Below are 20,799 nucleotides of genomic sequence, written 5' to 3'. Positions count from 1 at the left end.
TTATTCGCTTCCTGAATGAACAGGCATGTCTGATACAATGGTGCGACTTGTATACGCTTTCTTTTGAAAAAACTGCCGTTTCAAGGAGGGTGCGACTTATACACCGGAAAATACAGTATCTCATATACAACACACTGAGCACATTGTGTTGAGCGCTGCCTGGGATTAGTTTTACACTGGGCCTTCTCTTGGAAAACAGCATGAGTTTGCTTGATCAGTGACACCAGTTTTCTAGGCTCGAAAAAAAAAAGACGTAGATATTTGCACTCCGGCCAATGGTAGTGCAAGATTCCACGAATCTGTGGAATAACTGCTTTCTTTTTGATGTCGCGACTTTGTCCTTCTGTGAGCTGTGTCCGGACGCAACCAGCTCCTTTAACTTTCTTAAGTATGCCTACCGCAACACCAACCTGCAAATGTAATGCATATCCAGCTGTGCTGAGGCAGGATACCTGTGACTGAAAGCTTTCTTCTGCCTTGCGGACACAGGATTTCTTCAAGGCATTTGTAAGGCAAGAGAGAACAATGCTTCTCTTCACGAGTGTGCAGGTCCAAAGGGAAGTAGTGGCTTGTTCGCCCTTGGCTTAAACTTCCAGCACACAAGTCGTGTAAAAAACAGAAGGTGCAGTTCTAGATGTTTTAACTCCTTTAACTGTAATGCATGAGCTTTCTGAAGAAAATAACATTCAATTTGTAGACCTGCGCTTCAAGTGTGCTGGATGTTTTAGCCAAGGGCGAAAAAGCCGTTACTTCCATTTAGATCTGCTCACTCTAAACTCGTAAAGAGAAGTATTGTTGCCTCTTGCCTGTGTCAAAACTAGTGTCACTGAATAAGCTGTCTTCCAAGAGAAGGCCTGATGTAAAACTAATCACATACAGCGCTTATTTAAGGTGATTAGCATTATTCAAGGTCATCTAGGTGTGCACTGTCACGACTGTAGGTTCAAACCTATCTTCTACAAATGCAAGATTGTATTGAGGAGCAAATCAAGCCTTACTAGAGGAGTTATCGAGGCTGCCGCAATTTCACGTGCGGGAAATTACTGTGTCAGTTGTCCCTCAATAGTCTTGTGTGAAAAAGAGCTAACCTACCTTGATTCAAATGCCAGGGTACGATAGCAGTATGAGCAGGTTCTGTGTGCATGTGTGATCTTCTTCTTGATTTTTTTTTTTTTTTTTGCAAAGTGTTTGCTTTAAAACTAGCAGTGCACCTGCAAAGTAAACATTTTCTGCATAAGCCAGCGCTGTGTGTGTATAGTTTGTGTGCCTCCTTTGTCTCCGTCGTTTCCCGCACTGTAGCCTTCCACTGTGCGCAGACTCATGCACCAGGCACACCTCGTTTTACACATTCATGATTTAGCATTGGGAGCGCATCGCATTAAACACAGCACTGCTAAAATCCGAAGAGCGAGTGACACGTAGAAGGCAGTGACGTGACATGCGCAATGACACACGACTAGGCACAACTCTATTCAACCATAACCATGGAGCCACCGTCGTGTTGGGGAAGCGTGCTCATCTCACACCCCGGAGGCCCGGATTCGTTTCCCAGCCAGACCAAAATGTGCCAAATTTTCTATTCAATTCCATTAATTGACTTTGTTTACAGAAACCTGCCTAACATATATGACGTCAATCCAAGCATCTTTGACATGTTTTTACTTGTCGTGGTGTCGGCCATTTTTGGTACCAACTTTAGGTCATGCCACCGCCGCCATCAGATTTTCGCGTAATGGGGCATATAATGCTTTTGCATTAATATATACTCTGGTAGCAAGAATGACAGATACACTTACCGACAGATTTTTCAGACCTGCATGATTTTTTTCTTTCTCTGTGGCACTGCCACCTACCTTTAGCGCCACTGATGTTCTGGGCACGAAGCATGTGTGCAAGGCTGCAAATATGGTAGCCATGGGCAGAGTTGCCACCATGCTCCCTGGGCACGAAACTGCAACTTTGGTTGCTGACTCCCAATGAAGCAGCACTGGTGACCTAAACTGCACTGGTGGCCTAAGGCGCACAACGAAGCAACCTAATAGGCTAAGCAATCACAGCTGGTGATAAGCTGTCCTGGTAGGCTTGCCATCAGTTACTCCTTAGATGTTATAGGCATTATTGGCAATCGTGCGTGAGATCAGACACACGATCTAGTCTGATGGCCATAGTCGTGTAGTATGTGTCTGAAAAGTGTGGCAGCTGCTTAGCTTGCTTAGACTGCAGCCAGCAAGCCAATGAGCCAATGCCACGTGATAGCATCAATCGCATGGCTACATATTCACAGTGGTACAGAGCCCTTGTGTGTAATTTGTTGTTCCTGTGCCTCATATCAGTACAGCAAGCAGCCAATAGATCGTCGAGATCCACAGGAGACAGCTTGCTGGCCTGTCAAAGGCACCGCTGTTGCGTTTCTTTTGCATAAACCTGACTGAGATGTTGTTTCTTTCTGTTTCTCTCTCTCGAATATCTGCATACGTGCCTATAATGGATATTGGGCATAATGAAGGTATTTTTGTAAAACGAGGTTTGACTGTGTTGTGTATCCCAATGAACTTACAAGAGGTAATAAATAAGACATGGTCTGGAGCATCATTAAACATTGAGAAAGGGGTATGTAAGGAGCACAACTGAGGTCCCTGAGTCCAAATTTATTGTGCAAGTGCGTCCATCGCACTCACATGTTCATCCCTGTGATGTCAATTGAGATATTTGCCTTGAAGGAATGCCTGGAATGCTGGGTAAAAGGCAGCTTCACAAGCACATAAGCAACTTCCTGAACTAGAGCTAGCGTTGACAAACATCTGAAAGATATTCCCAGGAAACAAGTTGCATCCCTCAGCTTGTTATGCTAACTTGGGCTAGTTCATCATCATCATCAGTTTATTTTTTATGTTCACGGCAGGATCCCCCAGCAATCTCCAATTACCTCTGTCTTGCGCTAGCTGATTTCCACTTGCACCTGCAAATTTCCCAGTTTCATCACCCCACCTAATTTTCTGCCATCCTTGACTGTGTTTCCCTTCCCTTGGCGCCCATTCTGTCACTTTAATGGTTAACTACTTTGTACCTTACATGGGCTCCTAGTTCCAATTTTTTGCTTAATGTCAACAAGAATATAGTCAAATCTCAATATAACAAATCACATGGGACTGCTGAAAATCGTTCGTTATCCTGAAAGGTCTTTATAATGAAAGATACAAAATTAACCATTCCGCCCATCAACCCATCATTTATAAGTTGTCTCCATTTGAGCTATCCACGAAAACGTGACTGTTGGCTCTCGACCCACACTGTTGCTATTTTCCATAGATTCCACAGCCATGTACCACTGAAGCACTGTAAGGAGACGCTGAGAAAACTACTGACAAAAAGGAAGCTCCATTTCACCGTCAAAGTGCAATGTTTCTTGTTTGTTTTTCACATTCTTTGCTGTGGACACCACAACTATCTCACTCGAGGCGGACACCTGAACTATTCCAAAGTGCAAGCGTGCATAAATGACACCATCTGGAACGTGCGAAGTGCGACCGTGTGGCATCCCCATGAGTACACAGGTTGCATTTCTGCGTGCACATGGCTAGTACACTTATTGTGAGCTAGTATGACTGTAGAAGGAAGCGTGCGCAGAAAGAAGGAAGAGACATGCCTCCAGTGCTGGGCGTCACTTGCCTGGGTGGAGCATGTGCTCGCAAAGCTTGATGCATCGTTGTCTCCAGAACAGAAAAAAAAAAAAGATTCTCCTGCATTTTTTTATTGAGCGCCTTCTCAGGTCTCTCGAACTCATTTGCCATGGTGTCCACTTTCTACGCCTTGTCGTCTGCTAGCCTACTGTTTCAGCTGCCGTGAAGGATACAATGGAATCTAAGAATCCCCACTTTTCGGAATATTCGTTCATAGTACTGAGGTGTTAGCATGACACGTAAACTGAATAACAATCATTGTTCTGAAAAGTTCAGTATGTTGAAGTTTGTAGTACTGAAATATTTTTACATAGGGGGGGGGGGGGGAGAACCATAAAAAGTCAGCTGGGGATTTCTGAAAAGCTTTTATTGTGAAAAGTTCGTTAATGTGGTGTTCGTAGCAACGAGATTTCACTGTATTGTCTATCCCTGTTTGCTCTCTGATTCATACCGCTCCCTTTTAACGTTACACTTAACATCTTTCGTTCCATCACTCTTCGCACGGTCCTTAGCTTTTTAACCAACTTCTTTATTAGGCTCCAAGTTTCTGCCCCGTCAAAAGATGCCGAGAGCGAGTGTGGCTATACTAACCCAGGTACAACCAAATTAGAAAGGCCCACTAAGCTTCAACAAGGACACTCCCTCACCAGAACAGGAATTGGTCTCCCTGGTGCAGTATTTGGCCACTACCTCCTTCGTGATTCCTACGATTAACCCATGGCCCTCAGTCCCCAGCAGTTGTGGAGCACCTGACCAAGGCAGCGGTCAGACCTGTAACACAGCAGAGAGTGCTAAGAATCTTTGGATCCAGACAGGCCACCAATGAAAACTGACCCTGTCAACCTTTCACATCCAAATTCTGTTGAGTGAGGCTAGCTTGGAAGGACTCATTGAGGAACTGTCAGACATTGTTTGGGAAATCAATGGCCTTAGTGAGATTAGAACTGGAGAGGCTTATACAGTGCTGACTAACGGCCATGTCGTCTGCTATAGAGGTCTCCCAGATTACAAGCAATACGGGGTAGGATTCCTAATCCATAAGGACATAGTGGGCAACATTGACGAATTCTACAGCATTAATGAGAGGGTAGCAGCAGTAGTAATCAAACTTAATAAGAGGTATAAATTAAAAGTAGTACAAGCCTACGCTCCAACATCCACTCACGATAATGATGAAGTAGATTAGCTTTATAAAGATGTTGAATTAGCGATGAGAAAAGTGCAAACTCAGTACACTGTAGTGATGGGCACCTTCTTTAGGAAACATAGCAGCAGAAAGTGGGAAAGCCCTAATGGTGACACAAGAAATGAAACTAATTTCATACTTTCTGCCAATCCCAGCATAGTGTAGGATGTTAAAGTGTAAGATAGGGCAAAGTGCAGTGATCATAGGTTAGTGAGAGCTAGGATTCACCTCAATTTGAAGAGGGAAAGTGTAAAATTTGTCAAGAAGAAACAGGCCAACCTAGATGCAGTAAGGGCACAAGCAGACAAGTTCAGGCTGGTACTTGCAAACAAATATGCAGCCTTAGAACAGAGAGATAAAGATGACATAGAGGTAATGAATGAAACCATAACTGGGCTAGCTTCAGAGGCAGCAGTTTAACTGGGAGGCAAGAGACCAAGGCAACCAGTAGGGAAGTTCTCCCAAGTAACAAAAGACCTAATAAAGAAACGACAAAAAATTAAAGTGTCCAACTCAAGCGACAGGATAGAGTTTGCGGAACTGTCAAAACTGATCAACAAAGCGAAAATAAGTGGTATTCAAAACTATGACACAGCCTGAGATCAGTGAGAAAGAAACTTGGCATAGGACAAACCAAGATGTGTGCACTGAAAGATAAGCAGGGTAAGATCATCAGCAATCTCGAAGATATAGTAAAAGCAGCGGGAGAATTCTATACTGACCTGTACAGTACCCAGAGGAGTCGGGATACCTCAATAAGAAACAGTAATGGACAGGGTACAGAAACTCCTCCTATAACTAGCCATGAAGGCAGAAGGGCCTTGCAAGACATGAAACGAGGAATATCGGCAGGAGAAGGTGGAATAAAAGTCGATTTAATCAAAAATGGAGCAGACATAATGCTTAGGAAACTGGCGGTGCTTTATACGAAGTGTCTATCGACGGCAAAGGTCCCGGAAAACTGGAAGAATGCAAACATTATACTAATCCACAGAAATGGAGACGTTAAAGAATTAAAAAATTATAGGCCCATTACCTTACTCCCAGTATTATATAAATTATTTACCAAAATAATCTCCAATAGAATAAGGGCAACACTGGACTTCAGTCAACCAAGCGAACAGGCTGGCTTCAGGATGGGATACTCTACAATGGATCACATCCATGTCATTAATCAGGTTATCGAGGAATGTGCAGAGTATATTGAGCCTCTCTATATGGCTTTCATAGATTAAAAAAAGGTATTTGATTAAGTAGACATACCAGAAGTCATAGAGGCACTACATAATCAATGAGTACAGGCTGCTTACATAAATATCTTCGAAAGTATCTACAGAGATTCCACAGCCACCTTAATTCTACACAAGAAAAGCAGGAAGATACCTATAAAGAAAGGGGTCAGACAAGGAGACGCAATCTCTCCAGTGCTATTCACTGTGTGGTTGGTAGAAGTATTCAAGCTGTTAAACTGGATGAGTTTACGAGTACGGATCAATGGCAAATACCTCAGCAACCTTTGGTTTGCAGGTGACGTTGTCCTGTTCAGCAACACTGGAGATGAGTTACCACAAATGATTCAGGACCCTAACAGAGAGAGTGTGAGAGTGGGGTTGATGCAGAAGACAGAGATAAGACAGAAGACAAGATAAGAAGAGAGAAGAATTAATATGCAGAAGACAGAGATAATGATGAATAATATGTGGATAATGAATACTTTCTTCCGCAAGCGGGATAGCAGAAAGTGGACGTGGAGGAGCCCGAATGGCAAGACTAGAAATGAAATAGACTTCATACTCTGCGCTAACCCTGGCATCATACAAGATGTGGACGTGCTCAGCAAGGTGCGCTGCAGTGACCATAACAATTCGAACTCGATGGTAAGAACTCGAATCAGCCTAGACTTGAGGGAGGAACGGAAGAAACTGATACATAAGAAGCCGATCAATGAGTTAGCGGTAAGACAAAAAATAGAGGAATTCCAGATCAAGCTACAGAACAGGTATTCGGCTTTAACTCAGGAAGGGCACCTTATACCCCTGTCACACGGCAAATCTAATGTCATTTACAACGAATGACATTAGCTGATAATGCCATTTGTCTGGTGTCACGCGGTAAAATGTAAGGACATTTTCGAAAATGACATTTACAAACGAATGAGTTCGCCAAACTCATTCGCATTCGTTTGGAACTGAATGTGCATCCTCGACACCACGAATTTACCAGTGTTTCGCAAACAGTACATGCTTCTTTTTTGTTTTAACAAAAAATCACTATTATTCTATTCATTTCATTACCTAATTATTGCTTTAACGACATTGAAGTCCATCACGTGCGTAAATACAGAAAACTACTCTCAGTCCAGTGACCAGACAGCCGTCTTTAGGTTTCGCTGCAGCAGTCGTGTTGGATCGCACCGCAGCATCGGCCGCGGCCGCTTCAATTGACTTGGCGTAAAAGCGTGCGCGTGTTTTTCTGTGGCACGCGCCAAGAATGAGGATATTAGAAGCCTGCATGCACATCAGAACGGCGATGACATGCAACTGTCCTTCTCGTACCACTTTAGCAGATGTGGCGGACGCGCCTATCGTTCTCTTCGCCCTGTTGCTTGCCTTAGCTTTGGCTTGGCTTGGCTCGACTTCGTTGGCAATGTCGACAAGTTAGTGATCAAACGCTACGGTTTGAAAGCAATGATCACATATTCTAGGGGAATTTAGCATATTGGAAAATAATTATTGGACAAAAGTGGGTTCGAGACGTGTCTTTTTTTTTACTATCGTCATTGTCATCATTTTCAATGGACATTAGTTTTCGCCGTGTGACAGCGCGCTGTAATGATGACATTAATCGCAACAAATGTCATTTGTTGGAAATGACATTAGATTTGCCGTGTGACAGGGGTATTAGTGTTGAAGCAATGAATGACAATCTTATGGGCATCATTAAGGAGTGTGCAATAGAAGTCAGTGGTAACTTCGTTAGACAGGATACCAGTAAGCTATGGCAGGCGACGAAAGATCTGATCAAGAAACGCCAGTGTATGAAAACCTCTAACGCTACAGCTAGAATAGAACTAGCAGAACTTCCCAAGTTAATCAACAAGCGTAAAACAGCTGACATAAGAAAGTATAATATGGATAGAATTGAACATGCTCTCAGGAACAGAGGAAGCCTAAAAGCAGTGAAGAAGAAACTAGGAATAGGCGAGAATCATATGTATGCGCTAAGAGACAAAGCCAGCAATATCATTACTAATATGGATAAGATAGTTCAAGTGGCTGAGGTTTAGGTATAGAGATTTATACAGTACCAGTGGCACCCAGGACGATAATAAAAGAGGGAATAGTCTAGAGGAATTTGACATCCTACAAGTAACGCCGGAGGAAGTAAAGATAGCCTTGGGAGCTATGCAAAGGGGGAAGGCAGCTGGCGAGGATCAGGTAACAGCATATTTGTTGAAGGATGTAGGGCAGATTGTTCTAGAGAAACTGGCCACCCTGTACACGCAATGCCTCATGACCTCGAGCGTACCGGAATCTTGGAAGAACGCCAACATAATCTTAATCCATAAGAAGGGGGACGTCAGACTTGAAAAATTACAGACCGATCAGCTTACTGTCCATTGCCTACAAAGTATTTACTACGGTAATTGCAAGTAGAATCAGGAACACCTTAGACTTCTGTCAACCAAAGGACAAGGCAGGATTTCGTAAAGGCTACTCAACAATAGACCATATTCACACTATCAATCAGGTGATAGAGAAATGTGTGGAATATAGGCAACCCTTATATATAGCTTTCATTAATTGCGAGAAAGCATTTGATTCAGTCGAAACCTCATAAGTCATGGAGGCATTACGGAATCAGGGTGTAGACGAGCCTTATGTAAAAATACTGAACGATATCTATAGCGGCTCCACAGCCACCGTAGTCCTCCATAAGCAAAGAAACAACATCCCAATAAAGAAAGGTGTCAGGCAGGGAGATACGATCTCTCCAATGCTATTCACAGCGTGTTTACAGGAGGTATTCAGAGACCTAGAGTGGGAGGAATTGGGGATAAGAGTGAATGGAGAATACCTTAGTAACTTGCGATTCGCTGATGATAATACCTTACTTAGTAACTCGGGTGACCAATTGCAATGCATGCTCACTGACCTGGAGAGGCAAAGCAGAAGGGTGGGTCTAAAAATTAATCTGCAGAAAACTAAACTAATGTTTAATAACAGTCTCGGAATAGAGCAGCAGTTTACGATAGGTAACGAGGCACTGGAAGTGGTAAGGGAATACATCTACTTAGGGCAGGTAGTGACCGCAGATCCGGTTCATGGGACTGAAATAATCAGAATTCGAATGGGCTGGGGTGCGTTTGGCAGGCATTCTCAGATCATTAACAGCAGGCTGCCATTATCCCTCAAGAGAAAAGTATATAAGAGCTGTGTCTTACCAGTACTCACATATGGGGCAGAAACCTGGAGGCTTACGAAAAGGGTTCTACTTAAATTGAGGACGACGCAACGAGCTATGGAAAGAAGAATGTTAGGCGTAACGTTAAGGGATAAGAAAAGAGCAGATTGGGTGAGGGAAAAAAACGCAAGTTAATGATATCTTACTTGAAATCAAGAAATAGAAATGGGCATGGGCAGGAAATGTAATGAGGAGAGAAGATAACCAACGGTCATATCATCATCATCAAGGGAAGCGTAGCAGGGGGCGGGAGAAAGTTAGGTGGGAAAATGAGATGAAGAAGTTTGCAGGGACAATATGGCCACAGTTAGCACATGACCGGGGTAGTTGGAAAAGCATAGGAGAGGCCTTTGCCCTGCAGTGGGCATAGCCAGGCTGCTGCTGCTGATGATGATGAGCCTGGCAAGGTAACAGGAGTTCACGATCGCCTGTCAGCCTCTACAGTCTGTGAAGGAGTATGTTTACCTACATCAATTAATCACAGGGAACCCTGACCATGAGAAGAAAATTCACAGAAGAGTAAAAAAGGGTTGGAGCGCATACGGCAGACATTGTCAGCTCCTGACTGGAAGCTTGCCATATCATTGAAAAGGAAGGTGCACAGTCAATGCATTTTACTGTTGCTGACATGTGGGGCAGAAACTTGGAGACTGACAAGGAAGCTGGAGAACAAGTCAAGGACTGCGCAAAGAATGATGGAACGAAGAATGCTAGGCATGAACTTAAGAGACAGAAAGAGAGTGGTTTGGATCAGAGAGCAAACGGGTATAGCCAATATTCTAGTTGACATCAAGAGAAAACAATGAAGCTAGGCAGGTGATGTAATGCGCAGATTAGATAACCGGTGGCCGATTAGGGTTAAAGAATGGGTGCCAAGAGAAGAGAAGCCCAGTCGAGGACGGCAGAAGACTAGGTGGGGCGATGAAATTAGGAAATTTGCGGGCACAAGTTTGAATCGGTTGGTGCAGTACAGGGGTAATTAGAGATCGCAGGGAGAGGCCTTCATCCTGCGGTGGACATAAAATAAGCTGATTATGATGATGATGATGATGTTAGCACCGGCAGAGTGCAATGACTGTACACTTTTCCTTTCAGCGACAGTGGTAAGCTTCCAGTCAGGATTTGGTAACGCTTGCCATATGCACTCCAAGCTATTTTTATTGTTCCGTAAATTTTTTTCTCACAATCAGGGTCCCCTGTGAGTAATTCACCAAGATAAACATACTCCTGCAATGACTCTGGAGTCTCACTGGTGATCACGAATTCTTGTTTCCTTGCCAGGTTATTGAACATTACCTTTGTGACATGCATAATAATATTTGACCCTACCCATACACTTTCTCAGTTAAGGTCTTCGATCGTTTGTTACGATTAATCCCTAGTGTTGCTGAACAGGATAGTGTTATCTGTAAACCAAAGGTTGTTGAGATGTTCATTATTGATCCTCACTCCTAAGCCTACCCAGTCTAACCGCTTGAATACTCCTAAGCATGCGGTGAACAGAATTGGAGGGATTGTATTTCCTTGCTTGATCCCTTTCTTGGTAGATATTTTTCACAATTTCTTGCGGAGAATGAAGGTAGCTGTGGAGTCTTCATAGATATTTCCCAAGATATTCACATACGCCTTTGTTATTCCTTGATTATGATTGATTATGAGAATCGGTCTTGCTTGGTGCAGTTCTTACTGTCAGCTGCACCAGTGGCATCGTGATGTGTTCTTGAAATTCAGAGTACTTCATTCTGATCTTCACTGAAGCTTGAACATCAATCTCCTGCAGCATCTTCCCAGCCTTTTGGGTGACGAACTCACGAAGCTTGGGAGTCGTGAAGTTTTTGGGCAAATCATGCTTGATGTCTTCATGCACTTCACACGTAAAAAATATGACTGATGTTGCGCGTCTCTGGCTATACTCAGGGCTGTCCACATAACAGAGGCTTCTATCTTGTCATAGACTGTGCCAATGTATCATTCCATGACAAGCGTGCACAGAACCAAAGCACGATTTCTTTCTTCTTCTTCCCCTCCTTCCCACCAGATCTGTCCTTTCATCGCAGCCCACTACAATAGTATCAGCAGCAAACAATGAGCGACCCTTTATTCCCCCACTGCAGCAAAATGTGCGGATGGCTGCGTGACTTGTAGCATTAGAATCCACATGCAATAAACCCAATGTCACGTGTTCCGACACCCCGTGATGTTTGAAACACGTGATTGTCTTCTTGTACAAAGATATATCGTATTTACCCGTGTAATCATCGCAGTCGCATAGTACTCGCACACAGGCATTGCCCACTTTCTTTTTCGTGTAATCATTGTACCCTCGAAGATTACTTCAGTGATTGCTGCCTGCTTGTTGTGGTAATAACGCCTACATTGCAGTCCATCGAGCAGAGTTTCCTGCCATTTCTGTTTGCAAAGCTTTTCCGCCATTGCATGTGCAACAGCCCACATGCATTCGAAAGTCTCCGAAATCAGCAAGAAAAAAGGGGGGGGGAAAATAAAACAAGAAAAAGCCCGGGCGGCACGAAAAAGGACAAAAAGAGGTGCACAATTTAGACAATGTAGAGCGATGACCTTTAGAAAAATGCACTTTTAGCAAATAATTTGTTTATGCAGTTCCTACTTGTGTAGATCTTATTCCAAAGGCCAGTGTGAGGACTTGACATTGATGCCACGGGGAGGTACAAAAACTGTCCTTCGGGAAAGCACCGTCCTTTTCCTCTCGCGACAAACTGGTGGAGGTGTGGGGTACGCATCTGCCCTATGCCTACTGGTCCTCAACCAGAAGCTACCGACGCCAGTACCTTGGGAAGGGCAGAAATCCATCGAAGCAGCCGTCGCCTCCAAGGTTTTCGACCGCAATACAGTCCCCTGGCAAGCTCCGTGAGGAAGATGTCAACAACAACCGCAAGCCAAATGGAAGGGATACCAAATACTGCTGTACCATGCATTGTCAACGCGCCTCGCGCGCCTAACCCGTTCCACGGCGACGCCTTTAAGGACGTTGAAGACTGGTTGGGCCATTTTGACCGGGTTGCCTCTTTTAACCCTTTCAGGGTCAATGACCTAAATATATGGCGCCGCAAACAATTCCAAAATGGTTGGTGCCATATATTTACGGCGCCATCTGGACGTTTAAAAAGCGCGCCAATTTCAAGTTTTTTAATTTCCTGGCATGTACTGCCACTATGTGGGCGCACAGGGAATTCTTTTCTTGTGCCTCCCTGTCTCGGTTTTCATTTCATGTTTGTTTTAGAGCAAGTTTGCTCTGGCGCGTCTATATACTTCGGCTCGCGCATTGGCATGCACACATGCAGGAGTCGGTTTGGGTTTTGTTCCACGGGCGGTTTCGGCTTCTTGCGCTCGCAAAGCTGATGCTATCTCGTTACTAATCGCTCAAATGGCGACCGCCTGTTTCTTGCTCGTTTAGTGCTCACAGGGGTGAGCACAGGAAGGATGCTGCCATGCATGCGTTTCCTTTTCTTTTCGTTTTGGAAGGGGGGGGGAGAGACTCACGATATCTAATTGTCTCTGGTTGGCGATAAGATGAAGATTAGCAGAATTTTGTCGCACGTATTACTTTTTTGATGGGCACACAACCACACAGTTTTCTTGAGTGTTGTCACCTACGCAGTTTGATTATGCTAATACGTAGATATTAATGTAAGAGCAGGAACATAAGAGACTTTCAAAATATTCTCGTGTGCGCATATTCTAAGCCTTGAACTATACCAATGCATCAAATTTTGAATTCTTATAAGTTTATTTCCTTTTTTTATTGTTGTTATTCATGAATAAAGTGTGCATATATACCAACGCAAAATATTTTTCTCACTTTACGGCCACCCTAGAAAAATAACGGTAAATTTCTTTCGAAATAGGTCCCTCAAAAGAAGGATCATCATAATCATCATCATCATCATCATATTTATGTCCACCGCAGGATGAAGGCCTCCTTCTGCGATCTCCAACTACCCCTGTCCTGCGCCAACCGATTCTAACTAGCACCTGCAAATTTACTAATTTCGTTGCATCATCTAGTCCTCTGCCATGCTCTACCGTCCTCTACTGCGCTCCCCTTCTCTTGGTACCCACTCTGTCACCCTAAAGGTCCAATGGTTATCTAATCTGTGCATTACATGACCTGCCCAGCGCCATTTTTTCTCTTGATGTCTATTAGAATATCGCCTATACCTGTTTGTTCTCTGATCCAGACTGCTCTCTTTCTGTCTTTTAAAGTTATGCCTAGCATTCTTCGTTCCATCGCTCTTTGTGCAGTCCTTAACTTGTTCTCAAGTTTCTTTGTCAGTCTCCAAGTCTCTGCCCCATATGTAAGCACCAGTAAAATGCACTGATTGTACACTTTCCTTTTCAATGATAGTGGTAAGCTCCCAGTCAGCAGCTTAAGATGTCTACCGTGTGCGGTCCAACCCATTTTTATTCTTCTGTGAATTTCGTTCTCGTGGTCAGGGTTCCTTGTGATTAGTTGACCTGGGTAAATGTACTCCTTCAGAGATTCTAGAGGCTGACTTGCGATCTTGAACTCATGTTCCCTTGCCCGGTTATTTATCATTACCTTTGTCTTCTGCATATCAATCTTCAGCCCCACTCTTACAGTGAAGGCTTCCATGGTCTCTTCGGGGAAGCTCGCCACGCTCGCAGCTGCACTCTCCCTGTTAAGGTCCTCAACCATTTGTTGTAACTAATCCACAGTGTTGCTGAATAGAACAATGTCATTGGCAAACCGAAGGTTGGTGAGGTATTACTCCTCCAATTCTTACTCCACAACTTTCCCAGTTTAACAGCTTGACTACTTCTTCCAAGCACGCAGTGAATAGCATTGGAGAGATTGTGTCTCCTTGTCTGACCCCTTTCTTTATAGGTATTTTCCTGCTTTTCTTGTGTAAAATATTTACGTAAGCGCTCTGTACTCCTTGATTATGCAATGCCTCTATGACTGCTGGTATCTCTACTGAATCAAATGCCTTTTTGTAATCTGTCAATGCCACGTAGAGAGGTAGATTGTACTTTGCATAATTATCAATTACCTGATTGATGACATGGATGTGATCCATTGTAGAATATCTCGTCCTGATGCCACATATGCTTTCCTTGGGCTAGTTAGTACCTGCTAAATCGAGCATCAGACAGTTCGGATTTGAGGAGAAACAATGCTTCATCTGTTTCTTTTAGTTTGTGTCGCTTTATTTAGCTACAACATTGTTAGTATTCAGGGCTCAAAGTCATCTTGTATAAATTATTATGGTGTGTCTTTGATACTGTGCTATGACATTGAAATCAACGTGTAGGACTGGGGAACCCAAGGGCCTCATCTTGTTGTTACTAACAGCCATAAGAAGCGAGCAGGCAATGATGTCAAGAAATGCACAGGGGAAATTAGGGATGTTGTGGTGAACTTGTTGTACGCGAGATGGCTCATTTGTGCAGTGCAGTAACTGTCAGATTCTTTCCTGTGAAAACATGTCCTTTTCATTGTGCAGGCCTGGTGCCAGTGTCAGCCATTGTGAGAGGCCCTGCCCGGCAGATGGTGCTGTCCCCACACTGGAATGGCCTCTTCGTGGTCGGGGAGGAGTCTGCTGTGTGAGTAGTTCCATAGAGACTTCGCTGCTCTGCCAGCTTTCCTTGCAATAAATGTGTCTTGCCTAGTGGCTGTTGCGACGCAGTTATGTAGCTAGAACTGAGGTTGAACAGCACGAATAAAACAGGGACACAAGGAAACAAATATCATAGACAAGTGCTGACCGCCAACTGAAAGTTTATTTGAAATTATCCAGCCATTTTATACCTTTTCCACCATAGGCATGTGTGCACCAGTCGCAGAGACATCTGCAAAATCAGCTACATCATAATCTTTCATGCAAAAAAGCTATTTCTTTTTTCAACAAGGCAAAAGAAGGAGCGCTTACACATTATCACCTTCCTTTCTAATGTATTGAGCCTCTATTATTTCCCTTTCCTTCTTAAATTTTTCTTTCCCTGTGAATTTTGTCTTTTCAAATATGAGAGTGCAGGGACACTTGTTACAATGTCCTGCTAAATGACTTCCATTGTCATTCCTTAGGTTACTGCTGTACTGATGAGCTCTGTCATCGAAACACTGTCCCGTTTGCCCTTTATAAGTTTTTCCACAGCTCAGGGGTATCTGCTAGATAATGTTGTGCCTCCAGTCAATGAAACAAGATTTATGATTTGTGGTACACAGGGGCCTTTCAAGCGTTTTCATATTGTTACAGTGGAAAAGAGGACAAGGTCATAGATGGTAAAGCCGACGAAGTGGCAACAGTTTCTCGGGGTTCTGTGCTGCTGTATATATACGCATTGTGTAAATACATCGTGTAAGTAGCTTATACCCGTGACATATTGCATATTGCAATATGCAATATATCACAGGTATATGTCAATACCCGTGATTGCATATTGAGGAAAGCTTCAGTGCCCCGTGCAAGCTTTCCTCAATGTGAGCTAACAATGGGAAAGTGAAGAACGGGAACATAAAGAACAAAAAGAATGTGAAGAACGGGAACATAGAGTGCAGAAAGAACGGTGAATAATGAGAACCTAGAGAATGGAAAGAATGTAAATAATGGGAACCTAGAGAAAAGATTGTGAACAATGGGAACCTAGAGAACAGAAACAACATGAAGAACAGGAGCGTAAAGAACAGAAAAAATGTGAATGACGGCAACATAGAGAACAGAAAGAACATGAAGAACGAGAAAATAGAGAACAAGAAGAATGCGAATGTAAAGAACGGGAACACAGAGAACTGAAAGGATGCCACAGCGGCTGCATTTCGATGGGGGCGAAATGTGAAAACACCCGTGTACTTAGATTTAGGTGCACGTTAAAGAACCCCAGGTGGTCGAAATTTCGGGAGCCCCCCACTACGGCGTGCCTCATAATCAGAAAGTGGTTTTGGCACGTAAAACCCCATAATTTTAACAGAAAGGACGTGAGGAAAGGGAACACATACTTGAATTGAAGCGAGTCGAGCTTTAAATGGAATGCAGGAGAGCACATATTGTTAAAGATGACAGAGCTAAACCTTTAAGCTCGGAGAGGTTTTTTTTCTTGGTGACCTTCAAGCGGACGTGCAAGAAGCAACGATTCTCCCGTGAATCGTGGCCACAGCGTCTGCTCATGCTGTTATCGAGTTAGGAAACGGACGTAATCACTTGCTTAACCAGAGAGGAAGCTGAGGATTATGACAAGATAAAGTCTAGTTTGCTAAGTAAGTATAGGCTGTCAGTGGAAGTGCTCTGGTGGAAGCTCTGCAAAATGGAAAAGGCTAGAAATGAGTCCTATGCAGAATTCGCATATAAGCTGATGTCAAACATGGAGGAATGGCTCAAGGAACAAGAAGCCTATGGCGATCATGCAAAGGTCATTCAGTGCTTTGCACTTGAGCAATTTTATAACGGGTGACCTGAGAATGTGAGGTGCTGGGTTCAAGATAGGTCGGAAGTTAGCACGATAGCCAGAGCCCCTGAACTAGCAGAGGAATTTGTGACTCATTGGGTTCGCAAAGTCAGCTATGGTTGGAAAGGCAATCCCAATTTCATGCTCAGCAGGCTCAGGACCAAGAAAGGACGAGCCTATGATAGAGGCTACCTCAAAATGTAATACAGGGCAGTCCACTTATAACAATATCGAGAAAGACGAAAAACATGATCGTTATAACCGATGATCGCTATATCTGGACTGCAGTTATAAAAAAAAAAAAACGCGGAACATACCTTTGCAGCTTTGAACTCGAATTCGCTACTTGCTCTAAAGAATAGATGATGTAGAAAGTAGACTGTGAAAAACAAACTTTATTTCTAGCACCAATGACCGTGTCAAGGGTTAGGCGTGCCGAAATAGTTCGAAATCTGCACTTGCTCTTGCGGCAGCTTCACAACCGCGGTGTGCATGGATTCCAGCTGCTGCGCGAACACTGGCGGCAATCCTTTGGCATGCATAAAATCAATTAAGGAGTCGATCGATGACAGTGCACTTTGCGTGGACATCGTGGTCGGGGTCAAGGAGCCACTGTCAATCTCGTTGTCACTGTCGCTGCTGCCGTCGCCACCGTCGCACAAGTTTGCCATCTGTCCAGACAGCACATCTTTGGCGATCGCCTCGTCGGTGACCTTATCGCAGAATGAGGCAGCACTGTCTGCAGTCAAAAACTCCTCTACCTGTGTCACCAGTAGGAACGAGCTCCCAGAGCTCGGTTATGTCAACGGCTTCCACCGTGTTGGTCTCAGTGGGCTGGGGAAGTTCGTCCTGACGCACAAAGCCCGCTTTTTTGTATGGTTGGCTGCTTTACTTCATACCATGCACCGTAAACGAAGCGCACGGCTTTCAAAGGGCTGATCTTCAGGTCAGGGGGCCTGTCTGCATGACCCGACGTGCGAAGAGCTGCGCGGTCAATGGCTAAAATTAGCCACTCCAGCATGTGCCGCCGATACAGGACTTTAAAGTTGGCGATCACGCCAGCGTCCAATGGCTGAAGGCCTGCCGTAGTATTCGGAGGCAGAAACATCAATTCGACAGATGTTAGCTTTGGGTTAACGCTGTGTGTGCTGCAGTTGTCAAGTAGCAACACTACTTTTCTTCCTTGGCCTTCAATTATACTGTCGAACTCGAGCAGCCATTCGTCGAACAGGTCGCGGGTCATCCACGCCTTCTTGTTGCTGCGATAGCGGACCGGGATGCGCCGATTCTTAAAGCACGTTGGCTTCTTTGATCACCCGATCATGAAAGGCTTGAGACGATGGCTCCCGTCCATGCAAACGCACAGCAACACGGTCACCCTAAGTTTCGAGTGCTTCCCGCCGGGGCATCGATCTCCTTTAAGAGCGTGAGTCTTCGATGCAACATTTGAAAAAACAGAGCAGTTTCGTTGCAATCATATATGTCCTTCTCCGCGTACCGCTTCAGCACGCTGGGCAGCTTTGTCTGCAGCCACTGCTGCTTTGCCTCTGTGTCCAAAGACGCCGCTTCCCCTACCACGTTTTTGTAAATGCGAAGTTTTTCGCTTTGGTGGCAAGTATTGGCCATTATGCGTGCGGGTTGTGATGAACCACTGGTAAAGCGCCTCTTCAACATCGGCGTAAAAAGGGTCTCTAACCCTTTTCCGCTGATCGGCATGGCTGCTGATCGGCATGGCCGCTGATAGCTCCTGCCTTCACAATCGTGGTGCTCCCGGTTTTCAAGATGGTTGATATCGTCGACTGGGCAAGCCCATACTTCTTCACGAGGGCGCTCACCTTGAAGCCGTGTCGAGAATCCTGCAAAATATCCATCTTCGTGTCAAGCGACACAGCTTTACGCTTTGTCGGTGCCATCTTCGAACTGGGTTGTACCGTTGGTTGCACGCTGCTTCGGTGGCGTCGGCCTGCTATCGCGAGAGAGAGACTGAGTGCAGGACGGGTGCCATCGCGCCGCTTTGCTTGTTGCTTTTTTTTTTTTTCTTTCTCTCTCTTTCGGAGAGACTGTGTCCGACACGCATGTAAAGCCCCTTAAACTTCGTAAAGTAGCGACACTCTCCTCCTCCACCTGCACTCCTCCTCGTTTCTCCTCTCTTTCACGCTTCATCCTTGACCGTGGCGCCACCTACACTGCTTGAGTGTAGCAACGGCGCCAACATGTGCTCCTCGCCACTCTGTAGACGCTTCTCGAGCAAAAATGGCACTGATGCATGGCGCTAGGGCCCGCAGGATGCTATTAGGCCAATAGCGACGCGGCGGCGGCCTCGGCCAGAGCGCGCGAGGAGGAGGCAGCATTCTTCAAAGCATGGCACTACTTTACGAAGTCTAAGGGGCTTTACGTGCATGAAGCAGCTAGCGCCATCTTGTGGCGCGCTGTGCCTACTCAAGTACTCTCCGGTGCGCGGGCGGCGCGGGACACGCAGCGTGGTAATGGCGGCAGGTACGAACTTACGGAGGTAAACATCGCCTCGTCTCGACATCGTTTGTTTCAGGGAACTAAGCAATGCAAATGTTACGATTATTTTGCATGGAAAAAGCCATATGTACGGCAAAATTTTGATTGTTATATCTGATATGCGCTGAATAACCTATCGTTATAAATGTTTTTTTCCCCATAGACTTAATGTATAAAATGACACTCTCATGTCCACCCATCGTTATAACCGATATATCGTTATATGTGGTATCATTATAAGTGGACTGCACTGTACTTCCTGGTTGGAAGGGACCTTTGAAGTTAAGGCATTGCAGCAAAAGAAATTGGAAGCGAGGAAACCCTTTCTTTGCTACAACTGTCACAAACTAGAGCACATTGCTGTGCAATGTAACAAGGCAAAGGTAGTGTTTTTATCGGTCGGTTGCAATGAAAAGAGCATGAAGCTGCTCGAACAGTACATGCGTGACCTTGAGGTAAACGGGAAACCATGTCATGCGCTGTGCGACTCCGCGGCTACTATGGACGTGGCTCATGGCTCTTATGTGGAACCTGAGATGTTCACGGGTGAATGTGCCTAGATTAAACAAGCTGTAGAAGCTCACAGTGCTTGTCTTCCAGTTGCAAAGGTATCTACTAAAGGTCCTTTTGGCACACTTCAGACAGAAGCTGCCGTATGGCCTACGCTTGCTCCACAGTACCTTTACCTGTTTTCACATAGGTTGGATCAGATTCTGCGCGAGAACGGGCTAATGTTCGGGGAGGCTAGCGTGATGACACTAATGAGATGGAAAGCTCGTAAGTTAGCTGCAAAAGCAGTCGCAGAAACAGCACTGAGGTGGATCTCTATTGCGAACCTTAGAAAGTAAAGATTGAGAATGCGTCCGCGTTGGAACCGCAGGCAGAGGTCCTGGTAGTGGAAGCAGTCGAGTTATTGGAAGAGCCATAGCCAGATTTGTTTGTAGTGCCTTTGGCCTTTCGTGATTATGGAACAAGAGTTCGGCAACGCCACTCAGATAAAATATGATGTTAGGGAACTTCACGGCATTGTCCCACTTCTTATGTGCACTCACCCTTTCATAAGATGTTAACTAGTCCTCCACGTCAGTGTCACAGTGGCTGTTAGAGATAGAGAGTACAGCCTTGAAGTCCGAGCAAAGTAAGGACCTCAGCCTGCGGAACATACAAGACAACCTAAACGAAGGTGTGGCACGGAAAGTGTAATTTTTATGAGAGAGGTGGCCTACTGCACTGGAAGTATGTAGATCGCATGGGTGTCATATTTGACCAGCTGGTCATGTCCCAGGCTTATCGACAGGGTCTTTTGCACTTGTCGCACGGGAACTCTTGGGCTGGTCAATTAGATGTCAAGAAAACTAAGGATCGACTATTACAGGAATATTATTGGCCAGGTTGTTTCCACAACACAGAGCAATTCGTAAGAACTTGCGGCACATGTCAGTGCATGGGGAGGCCAGGGCTGCTATCTTGTACAAGTTGGAAAAGCCGACGTTCAATTTCGCCTCACGCGATTGT

General features: G+C 44.8%; 1 protein-coding gene across 12 annotated transcripts in view; it reads left to right on the top strand.

Moving 5' to 3' along the window:
* LOC142580151 (uncharacterized) overlaps positions 1-20,799 on the top strand; it is a 750,235-nt gene that overhangs the window by 605,376 nt on the left and 124,060 nt on the right. For all 12 annotated transcript variants that reach the window (XR_012827590.1, XM_075690998.1, XM_075691004.1 and 9 more), the window contains one exon: positions 14,835-14,934. Coding sequence is in view for 11 of the 12 variants with exons in the window: in XM_075690998.1 (XP_075547113.1) it covers positions 14,835-14,934 (100 nt within the window). In the remaining variant the exon portion in view is untranslated. The remainder of the gene's footprint in view (positions 1-14,834; positions 14,935-20,799) is intronic.

This window comes from Dermacentor variabilis, chromosome 4 (assembly GCF_050947875.1).
Source record: "Dermacentor variabilis isolate Ectoservices chromosome 4, ASM5094787v1, whole genome shotgun sequence".
NCBI classification, from domain to species: domain Eukaryota; kingdom Metazoa; phylum Arthropoda; class Arachnida; order Ixodida; family Ixodidae; genus Dermacentor; species Dermacentor variabilis.
The sequence above is the reverse complement of the archived record's forward strand: the minus strand, read 5'-3'. Positions and strand labels throughout refer to the sequence as shown.